The sequence below is a fragment of the Budorcas taxicolor genome, chromosome 5, assembly GCF_023091745.1.
Source record: "Budorcas taxicolor isolate Tak-1 chromosome 5, Takin1.1, whole genome shotgun sequence".
Taxonomy (NCBI): Eukaryota; Metazoa; Chordata; class Mammalia; order Artiodactyla; family Bovidae; genus Budorcas; species Budorcas taxicolor.
In genome coordinates, this window is record NC_068914.1 from 117,448,277 (window position 1) to 117,462,027 (window position 13,751).

The window sequence follows — 13,751 nt, forward strand, 5'->3', positions numbered from 1 at the left end:
GGCGCCTTAGGAAAGCTGAGTCTCGGTTTCCACGTTCCCCTCGTGCCGTTTCTGCTGTGTCATGGTTGGGAGGGGGGACGGGCGGAGACCGGAAAGGCAGATTTTGCTGAGTCACCCCAGCTGCTTCCTCAGCCTCCAGCTGGGTGCTTAGGTAAGGGCAGTCTTCCCTGATGGTAGGAGGAAGTGAAACTTCTAGAAAAGGGTAGATGCTTCCCATTTCACTCAAATTTTTGCACAGCGTTTGAAAAGCCCTGTCCCACACATCTCAAAAGGGATGTGTCCAAGGTTGAGCTGCTGAAGGTCTCCCATCACAGCCAACTGATCATTCCATCTTCCCAGCTGGTTGAACCCAGACTTTGGAGTTAATCCTTGACAGCTCCTCTTACTCACATCCCATTTGCTATTCTTCTCCTAACACGTAAAGCTCTGTCTTTACAATATGCATGCGTGTCCTAGGCCACTTACCTCTCTGTTCTTTGCAAGCCAGCCTCATCTCTCCTTGGATTTGTGTGGTCAGTTGCCTTCTGCCAGTGTCCTGTGTCACCCAGAGCAGCCAGTGATCGATCCCAGGAAAACCCAGTGAGACCCCAGTACTCCTCCCCTCCCAGCCCTTGGGTCTCCTCTACTTACAAAGGTCCTAGCGATGGCCTGCAGGCCTCACAGGCTACATGTCTCTCCTGCTCTCGTCTTCCACCTGTCCCCTCCTGCTCTCTGCTGCAGCCACGCTGACCTCCAGGCTGCTGCCTGTCCCTGCCAGGTCTGGGCCACCTGGGATCTCAACTCTGACTTTTTCCTGTGGCCCCAAACAATGATCCTCCCACACCTCCCAGCCTATGGAGACCACCTTGACCTGACTGACTTAGAGTCACAATCACTGATTGCTTCCCATACTTCACATCTCTCTGACATCTCTAGCCAGGGAAAGTTCTGTGCTTGCAAGGGTTTATGTGGCTAGACTGGGCCCATCTAGACTGGGCCCTTCCAGAGACTCTGCAGTGATTTCCCTACTTTGAGATCTGCGACCTCAATTACATGTGCAAAGGGTGATTGAGGAGGAGACAGGCTCCAGGTTAGACATTTACAACTGGCCTCCTGCAAAGGGTAATGACCCTATTCGATGATAACAGATCATATTCACAGGTTGTAAGGATTAGGCAAGGACATCTTTGTGGGGCCACGATTCTGCTTACCACAGATAAATGCTTACCTCCTGGGTATGGGGAGGATGAAATGGGACCCTGTTTGGGAGAAGGCTTGGCTCAGAGCAAACTCCAGTGTTTCTTTCCCAATTCCATCTACATATGTCTTTGGTGCTCCCTACCCCCTTTCTGGATCATTTCCCTGGGCCCAGACTTCATGAGGACACTGAGTACCCGTGTTCTGTCAAAGTGGGGTTCTAGCCTCTTCAGCTTTGTACCTCCAGCTCCACACGTAATATAACTGGCCCATTTCAGCTGCTCAAGTATTTGGCTCTGCAAGGGAATCCAGAGAAAGGGTGGTGAGTTCTTTGATGGAATTAAGCTTTATTTGGGGGGCAGGGAACTCCCAAGCGGTTCAGTGGTAAAAAAAATCTGCTTGCAGTGCAGGAGACGCAGGTTCGATCCCTGGGTCAGGAAGATACCCGAGATGAGGAAATGGCAACCCACTTCAGTATTCTTGCCTGGGAAATCCCATGGACAGAGGAGCCTGGCGGGCTCCAGTCCATGGGGTCACAAAGAGTTGGACACAGCTTAGTGACTAAAGAACAACAACAGCACTTTAATGGTGGAATACTAGGCATCAGCAGGGAGATGGCAGGACGGACCTCTCTGTCCACCCCGTCCTGCTTCCCGCAGCTGTCATGGCAAATATCACAAACACAGTGGTTTGAAACAACACAGATTTATTCTCTCGAGTTCCTGAGGTCAGAAGTCCTGAAAAGGGTGGGCAGGGTTGCATCCCCTTTGGAGTTCTAGGGGAGAATCTACTTCCTCAGCTTTTCTAGCTTTTGGAGGATACCAGCTTTTCTTGGCTTATGGCCCCTAACTCCATCTTCAAAGTTAACGGCACAGCATCTTCCAATATCTCTGTCCTGCTTCCTTCATCACATCACCTTCTGCATCTGTAACCTCCCAGCCTCCCTCTTATAAGGACTTTTCTGATCATATTAGGATAATCTTCCCATTTCTAGATGCTTAACTTAATCCCATCTGCAAAATCCTTTTTGCCATGTAAAATAAGTAACATATTCAGATGTTCTGGGGATTAGGATGTAGACATGGTGGGGGGCATTATTTAGCCTACCACAGGAGGAGAAATATCATTTAAATCATTCAAGTTGTTTGAGAACAGAGAAGAGGAAGTCAGGAAGCTGAATCAGCATGGGGAAAGGCCACAGGCTCAACACTGGGACAGGAGATACCAGATCAGCCCTATCCAGCCCCCTCTGCCCTGGGGTTGTCTGTGTGTTTGTGTGTGTGTGTTGAGGGTGGGAGGGGTCTGTTCTGGCTAAGTCAGGGGCTCCCAGGGAAGAAGCTGTAGGGAGGAGTGAGCTTGGACTCGGAACCAGGACCCCTGGGCCACTGAAGGCTCTGTGTCCTAGTGGGGCACAGCCTGGCAAAGTCACTCTCCTCTTGGGTCCTCTGCTCCCCTATGTTAAGTTTGAGAATGGCAGATCATATGAGCTTTACCTTCTGGGCTTTCTGAATGGACAGGCTGATGGCAAGCATTCAGACTTTCCCACTTTTATCCTGTAAACTCTTGGAGGACAGCCTGGCCTCCCATAAAAGGGCATGTGATATGGGGGTCAGAAGTATGGATTCTGGCTTCCAAGTGCTGTGCTCTGAATCCTGGCTTGGCTATCACTAGCCATGTGACTTGGGAAAACGACTTTACCTTTTTGTACCTTAGTATTTACGTGGACAAAACAGAGATGAAAATGACAGGGCTTTTGCCAGGATTAAATGTTCTTACACATAAGGGTTCTGTACACAGTAAGTGATCAGTAAAGTTGGACTAAGATCAAAACTTGTAGCTTGATTCCAACTCTTTCTGGTAACCTAGCTGTATGCTCATGTCTACCAGAAAGAGATCCTGTGGCATATATTCATTCATTCAGTATTGATTGTCTGCTACTTATTAGGCACAGTTCCAGGCTCTGGAGATTCACAAAACAAAACCCCTGCCGTCCTGGAGCTTACATTCTAATGGAGATACCTGTTTCTAATAACCCTTCTTTCTAGAAAGTTCCTGGCAACTCTTTTCTGAAATCTGCTAGCAGCTCCAGTTCTAGTCCTTACCTCTGTGAATCTTGTGAACTGGTAAATGCCATCCTCTGTAGAATGAGCCTTTAGAGGACAACCGTGGAGGTGACTTCTGGGCTCTAGCGGGACAAACCATGGTTTGTTTTTTGGCTTGTCTCGCCTTCTACTGGATTCTGAGACATGACGCCCTACCTTGAACTTTTGAAATCTTTGTACTAGACTGCCTGGGTTCAAACCCTTATCTTCACCTCTCTGCCGCAGTTTCCTCATTTGTAAGATGGGGACAATAACAGTAACAGTCTTAGGGAGTTATTATGAGGATTTAATCTGTTAATACATGTGTTTAGTATAGTATCTGGTGCACAGGAAGGGCTCAATGAATATTAGCTATTAGTATTGTTATCATTGTTCATCGAAGAAAAAGATCGATATATAGATTCTTTGGCATAGCCCCCCTCTCTAGAAGACTGAACAGCCCCCATGTCTCTAGATTGATTTGGTGGCTGAAGTTCAGGTGTCAGTGATCCTGGAAGAGGATGGATCATGGGCCAGAGCTCTGACCTTGGATTGGATGGACACACTGACCTCCAGTACTTTCTTGGTTCTTCCAGACTGTCCCCAAGCATCAGAGACTTCTGCTTACACCCAGGAAGGACCCCGCTTGATGGCTGGGTTGGCTGTCCTCAAGCTTGTACTCACATTCCTTCAGAAGTGGAGCACTTGCTACCTCTTTTCCAAACAACATCCTTATCCTGAGTCAAAGTTAAACTTCTTTGTTTGTTTTGTTTTGTTTAATCTAGAATCCAGAATTGCAACTTTGGGAAGAGACGTTGGTATTGTCATTTGCATTGTCATCTGGGCTCGCCCAGTGACCTGCTTCCCCCCATCCTAAGTGATCAATCTCATGCAGTATCAATTCCATAGTTGATCACAGGACCAGCTCTGTTCCAGGTCCGGGTGGGTACCGCACGTGTGCTTAGTCACTCAGTCATGTCCGATTCTTTGCAACCCCAGGGACTGTAGGCCACCAGGCTCCTCTGTCCATGGGGATTCTCCAGGCAAGAATACTAGAGTGGGTTGCCATGGTGATCTTCCCAACCCAGGGATTGAACCCAGATCTCCCACATTGCAGGTGGATTCTTTATCATTTGAGTCATGAGGATGAGATAACTCAGACTCAATGAGCCCCTACACAGGTGAGCAGGGAGGTGGCCTGGATGACCAACATCATTGTCCAGCTGGGAACCAAGTGCTAAGAGGGCCTGAAGGAGACAGGCAGAGACCTGGAGTTTGGGTCCTGTTTTCCTGCTTTATGTGTGTCCTTGGTCATGTCACTTAATCCCTGCCCCCACCCACCCCCAGCCTCATTTTCTCTGTAAAATGGCAGAGATCTACCTCACAGGGTAACTGTAGGGATGAACCATGAAAACAGTACCGTCCTTAGCACTTAGTAGGTGCTCAAGAAAGAAAAAATGGCCAAAGGGAACATGAAGAAGCAGGCTGCCAGCTGAGGGTCCCAGAAGGAGGTGACAATTAGGGAGCAGGCTGGTGCGGGGGACTGCAGACAGGGTCTGGGGACGGTGAGTCCTTGACATTGCCCTGCAGCCTCCTGCTCTGAGAAGCCCTGCCTCCCAGCTCTCTGGAACCATTCAGATTCCTGGGGTATTCAAGTACCATTTCTGGGCTGGAGGCTCTGAAAGGGGCAAAATCACACTGCTGCACAGATTTCCAGAAGTTTTTTTTTTTTTTTTTTAATGTCTTGTTTTAAATAGATTGTTTTCCAAGGGTCATATGACCGCTCCTCCTCCACCCCCGCAGGCCAGGGGCGGGCCGGCCCCCGTGGGTGTTGCAACTTCGGGCCTCAAAGTGGGGAAAGGCCGGCGGGCGGCGGCCACGTGACTCGCCCCGGGGATAAATAGACGGCGAAGCTGGGACTCAGCACAGTATCCCTCCCGCCTCCTCGACCGAGTTCTGCGCCGTCGGAGCCAGAGTTCTCGGAGCCAGCATCGACCCCACACCTACGCAGCCGCAGGATGGAGCGCCCGCAGCCCGACAGGCAAGTGCGGGGCGGGGGACCGGCTTCTCCCGGGCAGGGCAGATCCCTCCTCCCGCAGAGGTCCCGAGACCGAGCCGGGAAGTAGGAAGCGACCTCGCTGAACGGGCGGGCGGTCACTTGGGGCTTTGGTGTTAGGAGGAGCTGGGTGCCAATCCCCCCCGGTGGGGCAGTTGGAGAGATGAAAGATGATTGACATGCCTGGCTCCCTGTGGATGACCCGATGGGAGTGTTGTCGTGGGACCGACTTTGGTTTTGGTTTTGTACTTGTGCGAGTGCTTGGAGGTAGCGATCTGCTCAATCCGGGATCCCCGCCGATTGTTGGAGCCTGGGCGACAAAGCCTGGCTTTCTTACTGGGGACGCCTCTTGGCCGCATCCACCTCTGGCTAGCTAGCTGTCGAATTAAGGAGCACATCACCTCGGCTACTGAGCCCGCGCTTGTTTTGGTTTTGTACTCGTGCGAGTGCTTGGAGGTAGCGGTCTGCTTAATCCGGGATCCCCGCGACTGCTGGAGCCTGGGCGACAAAGCCTGGCTTTCTTACTGGGGACGCCTCTTGGCCGCATCCACCTCTGGCTAGCTAGCTGTCGAATTAAGGAGCACATCACCTCGGCTACTGAGCCCACGCTTGCAGTATTAGGGTGGCATAGAGCAGGCACAGCAAGAGAGCCAAGGTCTCCTGACTAGCTGGAATTTGGCCCTGGGTTTGTCCACCTCTGAGTCTGGCTCCTCCCATCTTCCAAGAATTTGACCGGCATGTACAGAACAGGGGGTGATGTTTCTGAAGGAGTGCTGGCCAGAAAGGAGAAATGACACCCGTGTGGGAGGTGGATGCAGACATAAGGCAGAAATACTCCCCAAAAGGGACTGTTTCTTTGAGTAAAACTTGAGTTTTACTTGAGCTTTTTCAATACTTTTGTGCGAGCAGAATATTACGAGGGATCATGAGATCTGTATCTGAAACCTCAACAAAGTTAATGAGTTAAATCTTGGGTTTAAAAGCCAGTGGAAGCAATTGCAGGTGAATTGAGTGTGCACCCTGCCTACCGATGCTGCTCCCTTCTCTTCTCTATTGAGAATAATTGGCCAGACCTTTCCTGTTGGTTTGGGGGACCCGTATTACACAGTGTTTTAATAACTGAAAAGTGTGGCTGGGGTTGCATCTTAAAGGTAGTTGGGAAAGTGACTGTGTATTAGATGGGAACCTGGGTTTCTGCAGAGAAGCCTGATACAAGCGGAAATCTCTTTTTTAAGTCCTGCACACAGGCAGGGGTACCCCTCAGAAGCTCGGCGTTGGAAGGGACTGTGCCCAGAGCCCTGTCCTCGACTCCCTTGTTCACCTCTGTACCTTCTCTCTGCAGCATGCCCCAGGATTTGTCAGAGGCCCTGAAGGAGGCCACCAAGGAGGTGCACACCCAGGCGGAGAATGCCGAGTTCATGAAGAACTTTCAGAAGGGTGAGCTGACCCGAGAAGGTTTTAAGGTATGTGGACTGGAGGTACCAGCCTTGGCAGGGGTACGTTGGGTGGGAGTGTACCCAAAGCGCAGAGCAGTGGTATTAGTGGGGATGGCTACTAGGGATGCTGAGGGAGCCGCTGAGCATGTTCAAGGGAGTCATTTTACAGGTCATGACCTTGAGGCTCAGAGAGTGGAAATGACTTACCCAGGGTCACACAGCAGGTTTCACATCCTGCAGTGTACTATTGTGGAGGGCCTGGGGCAGTGGTACTCTTTTAAGTGACCACCTAGTGCCTGCTTGGCATTTTACTCACTTAATTTTAATTAGTGCTTCAGCTTTGATAAGGAAGATGAGGAAGGGAAGGCTCAGAGAGGTTAAGTAACTAACAGAAGGTCACACAGCCTGTAAGCAAATGGGAGAGGCCAAAATTGAGCCAAGCCTGGTTATCTTATCTGGCTGTGAAGGTAAGAGGGGAGTATGGGTTGGAGCTTGAGTACTTCTGTTCCTTAATAGTGCGAATACGGGCACCATCTAACCTCCCCAAGGTACCTTTTCCTCACCTGTGAAATGAGCCTTTTCAACAGCAGGGTTTTCCTTTTTTTTGACCACACTGCACAGCATGTGGGCTCTTAGCTTTCCAACCAAGGATTGAACCCATGCTCCCAGCAGTGGAAGCACGGAGTCCTAACCACTGGACCAAGGGGAATACCCAGCATGATTTCCTTAAGTGCCCGTTGTATTTGAGGCATGAATTTTTGCTATTACTCAGCACAGTTGTGAACTTCATACAGGTAGAAGGAAAGCATGTGAGAAAAGAACCTGGTAGGTGCTGGGTGTGAGGAGAGGCTTGTTTGGGTTGAACAGTGTGCGTGGGGAGCTGTGGCTCACCACTCCTGACACCCTGCCTTTGGGTACTGGGAGACACCCCCTACTTCCAACAGGAGAGGTGCTTCAGTGAAGGGCGATTTAACATGCAGCTCTAAGGGGCTCACAGCCCTGGGCTGTGTCCTGTGGGTGTGAGTCTAGCCCTTACTCCTTCGTTCTGCCTTCTGCCCACCTGAAAAAGCTGACGTACAGTTGCTGTAATGTGACTGGGGCAGAGGGAGTGGGGAGGTGGCCACTGGAGTACCCCATGCCCAGCCACTGTATGCTTTGGAGCTTCCTTCTTGGCCCCTGAGTTCAGAGTCAGCACAAAGATCCAGGAGAGGACCCAGTGCTCACTCAGATTATGCTGATGGAGGTAGCGTTTTTTATCTTCACGGTCCAACTTCAGTGCTGACTACCAGGTCGCGCCTAGTGCTTCACCTCTGCCATCCTCCCTGATCCGCATACCTGCCCCATCACTCCGTGGTCAGATTACCCTTCTACGTAAAAAAGGGAACCTTGTGCAGAGTCACCCAGGCCCCAGATTGCCTAGAGAGGGTGAGTGGTTTTATCCACCGTCACCCAACCAAGGACTGGCCAAGCGGAGTTAGGACCAGGTCGGTCACAGTTGAAAACCCAGGCTGCTCTGTACCAGGCTACCTGGGTTTCTGCCCTGGTGAGAGACAGTGCTCCCATGAATGATTAAAGGTTCAGAAATCACCTGAAAACCTCAGCCGGAACATCTAAACTTTGTCCTCTTTCAAACTGAAAACTAGGAAATTAATGTGTAATGGGAGTTACCTGAGCCAAGGGGCACTGGGCTGTCCCCCAGCCCAGCTTTCAGAGGTGATGGAGTTCAGAGGGGTCTTCTGGGGAGAGCTGTGCCCTGCAGATGGATCCCCAGAAGTCAAAAGCCAGGGAGAGGTGCCTGGCATTTCCTGTAAGCACTTTTCATTCAGTTACTTTCTCCAGAAAGCCATGCCTGTGCTTGGCTCCATTTCTGTTTCTTACTAGCTTTGTGACTTCTGTGTCTCATACCCTCTCTGAGGCTTAGTGTCTTTCGTGTAAAATGGGCATAGCCATTCCTTTGTTAGATTTTTCCAAGGATGAAATGAGGATTTGTATTTTTTCCAGTGTAATAAAAGGTTTTTAGGCCCAGACAGTGCACGATGAAAATTTTCTCCTGTGACACTTTCTCTGGCTGCCACCTGGGGAGGGTTGGAGGGGCTGGCAGGAGGTGGGAGCCCAGCCTGGGGAGGTGACAAGGATGACTCTGAAGGTGATAGTGCGAAGGGGCTGGATGCTCTGATAACCACCTACTTGCTCTGGTTTCAGCTGGTGATGGCATCTTTGTACCACATCTACGTGGTCCTGGAGGAGGAGATTGAACGCAACAAGGAGAACCCCGTCTACACTCCCCTCTACTTCCCAGAGGAGCTGCACCGCCGGGCCGCCCTGGAGCAGGACATGGCCTTCTGGTACGGGCCCCGCTGGCAGGAGGCCATCCCCTACACACAGGCCACCAAGCGCTATGTTCAGCGACTCCAGGAGGTGGGGCGCGCCGAGCCCGAACTGCTGGTGGCCCATGCCTACACCCGCTACCTGGGCGACCTGTCTGGGGGCCAAGTTCTCAAGAAGATTGCTCAGAAGGCCCTGAACCTGCCCAGCTCCGGGGAGGGCCTGGCCTTCTTCACTTTCCCCAATATCGCCAGTGCCACCAAGTTCAAGCAGCTGTACCGCTCCCGCATGAACACGCTGGAGATGACCCCCGAGGTCCGGCAGAGGGTCCTGGACGAGGCCAAGACCGCCTTCCTGCTCAACATCCAGGTGAGGGTCTGGGCTGTGCTGCGTGGCCACCCTGCCTCCAGCTGCTCTTCCAGGGACATTTCTCCCAGGGTTGGGGGCGGGGGGCGTCAACGGTCATGGTTAAGGGCAGGGGCTTGGCGTCCAGGGTTCCAGTTCTGTCACTTACCTGGTGGGGTGATCTTAGGCAAATCTCTTTCTTAATCACTTTGTACTTCAGTTTCCCTATCTGTAAAATGGGGATATAATAGCACTTACCTCACAGAGTTGTTGTGACTGCTTAAATCAATCAAGTCCCCAAAGCAGGGCATGTTACAGGGTCAGCCCTCGAACATTCAGTTCAGTTCAGTTGCTCAGTCGTGTCTGACTCTTTGCGACCCCATGAATCACAGCACGCCAGGCCTCCCTGTCCATCACCAACTCCGGGAGTTCACTCAAACTCATGTCCATCGAGTCGGTGATGCCATCCAGCCATCTCATCTTCTGTCGTCCCCTTCTCCTGCCCCCAGTCCCTCCCAGCATCAGGGTCTTTTCCAACAGGTCAACTCTTCGCATGAGGTGGCCAAAGTATTGGATTTTCAGCTTTAGCATCAGTCCTTCCAAGGAACACCCAGGACTGATCTCCTTTAGGATGGACTGGTTGGATCTCCTTGCAGTCCATGGGACTCCCAAGAGTCTTCTCCAACACCACAGTTCAAAAGCATCAATTCTTCGGCGCTTAGCTTTCTTCACAGTCCAACTCTCACATCCATACATGACCACTGGAAAAACCATAGCCTTGACTAGACGGACCTTTGTTGACAAAGTAATGTCTCTGCTTTTCAATATGCTATCTAGGTTGGTCATAACTTTCCTTCTAAGGAGTAAGCATCTTTTAATTTCATGGCTGCAATCACCATCTGCAGTGATTTTGGAGCGCAAAAACATAAAGTCTGACACTGTTTCCACTGTTTCCCCATCTATTTCCCATGAAGTGATGGGACCAGATGCCATGATCTTAGTTTTCTGAATGTTGAGCTTCAAGCCAACTTTTTCACTCTCCACTTTCACTTTCATCAAGAGGCTCTTTAGTTCCTCTTCACTTTCTGCCATAAGGGTGGTGTCATCTGCATATCTGAGGTTATTGATATTTCTCCTGGCAATCTTGATTCCAGCTTGTGCTTCTTCCAACCCAGCGTTTCTCATGATGTACTCTGCATATAAGTTAAATAAGCAGGGTGACAATATATAGCCTTGACGTACTCCTCTTCCTGTTTGGAACCAGTCTGTTGTTCCATGTCCAGTTCTAACTGTTGCTTCTTGACCTGCATACAGGTTTCTCAAGAGACAGGTCAGGTGGTCTGGTATTCCCATCTCTTTCAGAATTTTCACAGTTTCTTGTGATCCACACAGTCAAAGGCTTTGGCATAGTCAATAAAGCCGAAATAGATGTTTTTCTGGCACTCTCTTGCTTTTTCAATGATCAGCGGATGTGGGCAGTTAGCTACGGTTATTGTGAGCGTATATGTGAGCGTCACCATTGTGGCACTCTGTGACAACTCCCTGTGACGACATACAAGTAGGCTGTGTGCTCATATGTAGCCAGGTTGGCACTGCAGGGTTCACGGATGCTGCAGACCGGGCCTCCACCATCTGGGCCTCTCAGCCCAGCCAGGAGGCGTGATCTGTTCTTTCTACAAGTGTCTCAAATCCAGGGGAAGATGGGTTTTGCCTTGAAAGGTGATCTCTCAGGCAGAGCCAGGGTGGATGTTCCCAGTGGGGGTGAGAGTCCTTCTAACCCTGATGTTGTAGAATTCTGTCACTCTCCTCCTATCTGGAGGCCCTATGGGAACTGGACTCTTAGTTTATGCTTTCCTGGCACCTTATTCCCAGCCTGGGACCCCAGAAGAGATTGGTCATAGCACTTGCTATTGAGCAATGTGCGTCCTTTGCATACCACTAAAAAATACCCAGCACACCTGGTCACTCTTCTAAGAAAAGCTGTATCTTTCAGAAAGGTGGTGTAGAAAGAACAGGCGCCTTGGAGCCAGAGCCCCATGGGAGGGCTGGCCCTTTCTGTGTGACCTCTGGGTTAGTCACCACCCAGGCACTGAATTTCTGGAGCAACAATGTCCTGGTCTGTAACCCTGGCTAATGAGTACCACAGAGCCTTGAGTGCCTGCTTGGGTACCACTCAAGACATGGTAATTTGCAAAGGGACCCAGCATACGGGCATGAGTGGCCATTCAGAATGGCTGTTATTGGGGAGCATTTGGAGAAGACCAGACAGGCGAGTTAATGAACTTGTGACATCTTATGCCTTAAGCTGGGTGTTCGGTATTTTTACTGTGATTCTGTTCTGTCGTGCTATTTCACAACCAAACCTCAGACCTCCCATCAGCAGGCTTGGCCTCACCTTTCATGGAGACGTGTGCTTTGTTCTCTTGCAGCTGTTTGAGGAGTTGCAGGGGCTGCTGACCCAGAAGCCCAAGGACCGTGATCCCTCGCAGGGACCAGACCTTCACAGGCGAGCCGGCAGCAAGACACAAGGTGAGGGCCTCCCGGGGGGCGTATGTGGAGGGCACGTGGCCCAGCCGTCTGGCTCTGGTGTCTCAGACTCTTCTGTCTTCTCCAGACTTTAAATGGGAAGTCGAGGGTGGAGCCAGCCTTCACCCGGATGACCCCTCTGCACCTCAGTCTCCCCATTCTAGAATCAGGGGGGTTGGGCTGGTTCTAGGTCACTTTTGAGTACTCAAAGGATACTCTGAAGTCATGGCAAGTCCTCCCCCTGCCCCACACACACACTGTAGGTCCCTTGGGGGTCTGTTAATGGTTCCCAAGCAGAGACCCCCTGACTTGGGGCTAGGGGCCCAGGGCAGCTTCTAGCTATCCCCCCGCTGTGGATGCAGGGTCCTGTCTCGGGTTAGTCCCTCCCTCAGGCCGCTCAGAGAGCTCGCTAGGGGGTGGCAGTGCTGAGAGAACATACGGGAAACTTCCAGAGCACCAGAGTGCTCCCCAGATGTCCCCTCCCTCCCTGTGGGCGAGAGTGTGGCTTTGGGAGTGAAAGGAGGGGAGGGGTGAAGCTCAGCCACCTGGTTGGCAGGTCATCTCAGGCCTCTGCTCCTGGTGCCACCATAGCTTATGTGTGCCAGGACTACATGGACCCCTCTGTTGGTGGGGTTTTGCAGGGAACACTGGAATGTGGCCATTCCTGATGAGATTACCCAGTGGGGGTGAGGGGACTTAGCCCTAACACATCAGTTCTCAAACTGTGGTACCCTGGGTACCCCTGGAGAGTACTTCTCACAATCTGCCTGAAAATGGAAGAGTGGACAGCTTGGAGAAGTAAGTCAGCTCCCTGTCTTAGGAGGTATCCAAGTAGTGGCTAGAGGGCTACTGGTTTGCAACTAGTGGGGACTTTACTAGACCCTGCTGAGGCGCCTCTGATGTGTTTTTCTGTGACATCAAATGGCCCTGCTTCCATCCTCCAGGAGTTGACATCATCTCCCTTTTCTTTCAGACTCGGATCCCGCCAAGGCGCCCAGGGGCAAGCCCCAGCCCAGCGTCCTCTCCCAGGCACCTCTCCTGCGATGGGTCCTCACACTCAGCTTTCTGGTGGCCACGGTTGCTGTGGGGCTCTACGCCATGTGAATGCGAGTGTTCTGCCTCCTGGGGGCCGTGAAAACTGTTCATGGACCGGGGCAGCCTCCTGGCTGGCTTCCTTCCCTTGAGCTTGGGGCAGGGGGCAGCTGTCAGGGCTCCTGCGGTCTCCCTGCATCCCTCTCTTCTGGATAAAAGGAGCCTGAGACATCTCCACCAACCCAGAGTACATCCAGTCAGTGACCTGAACTTCAGAGTGGGACACAGGGTCTTCCCTGGCCCCTCAGCACTCTCCCCTTCCTGTTCCTGCAGCAGAGCCCAGAAGATGTAGCCAGAGCAACAGCTGTTGTGAACCTCCGAAAGCCTTGGGTCTGAAGTCTCCCTTTTGACCTGCTGTGACCGCTTGCCCTGTGGGCCATGGCAATTTTTGTATATGTTCAAAGATGTTGTGTCTTATGTTTCCGTCTTGTTTTTGTTGGAGCCACTTTGTGTTCCTGGCTCAGCCTGAACTGTGGTATTCTGTTGTGTTCTATTCTGTTCTTATAGCAGGGTAGGGGTGGGTTGTGGCGGGTGGGGAGGGAAGTGTTTAACAGGACTGTGGCCTTGATTGCTAACTTTCATGTGAAACAATAAACTAAATGGCCTGATAGTAACTTGATGTGTTTTTCTTGGGCTCTGTTACCCTTGGGGAGCTGACCTTTTCTTCCTCACGTGTTTCTTGAAAGTCTGGTGGGCAGAAGGGGTGAAAGTGTG

At 51.4% G+C, this 13,751-nt stretch overlaps 1 protein-coding gene across 1 annotated transcript; it reads left to right on the forward strand.

The window, feature by feature from the left end:
* Positions 1 to 5,141: 5,141 nt before the first annotated feature.
* HMOX1 (heme oxygenase 1) lies at positions 5,142 to 13,651 on the forward strand. Its single transcript, XM_052639917.1, has 5 exons — positions 5,142 to 5,298; positions 6,656 to 6,776; positions 8,952 to 9,443; positions 11,849 to 11,948; positions 12,919 to 13,651. The coding sequence occupies exons 1-5, from the start codon at positions 5,276 to 5,278 to the stop codon at positions 13,047 to 13,049; spliced, it is 867 nt and encodes a 288-aa protein (XP_052495877.1). The 5' UTR covers positions 5,142 to 5,275; the 3' UTR covers positions 13,050 to 13,651.
* Positions 13,652 to 13,751: the final 100 nt, after the last annotated feature.

What these genes read in the sequence shown, in the direction of transcription:
- HMOX1 (XM_052639917.1), top strand. Translation starts at nt 5,276, where the DNA reads ATGGAGCGCCCGCAGCCCGACAG. An exon ending in TGACCCGAGAAGGTTTTAAG is followed by an intron (nt 6,777 to 8,951) that starts GTATGTGGACTG and finishes CTCTGGTTTCAG; the next exon opens with CTGGTGATGGCATCTTTGTA. An exon ending in CCTTCCTGCTCAACATCCAG is followed by an intron (nt 9,444 to 11,848) that starts GTGAGGGTCTGG and finishes GTTCTCTTGCAG; the next exon opens with CTGTTTGAGGAGTTGCAGGG.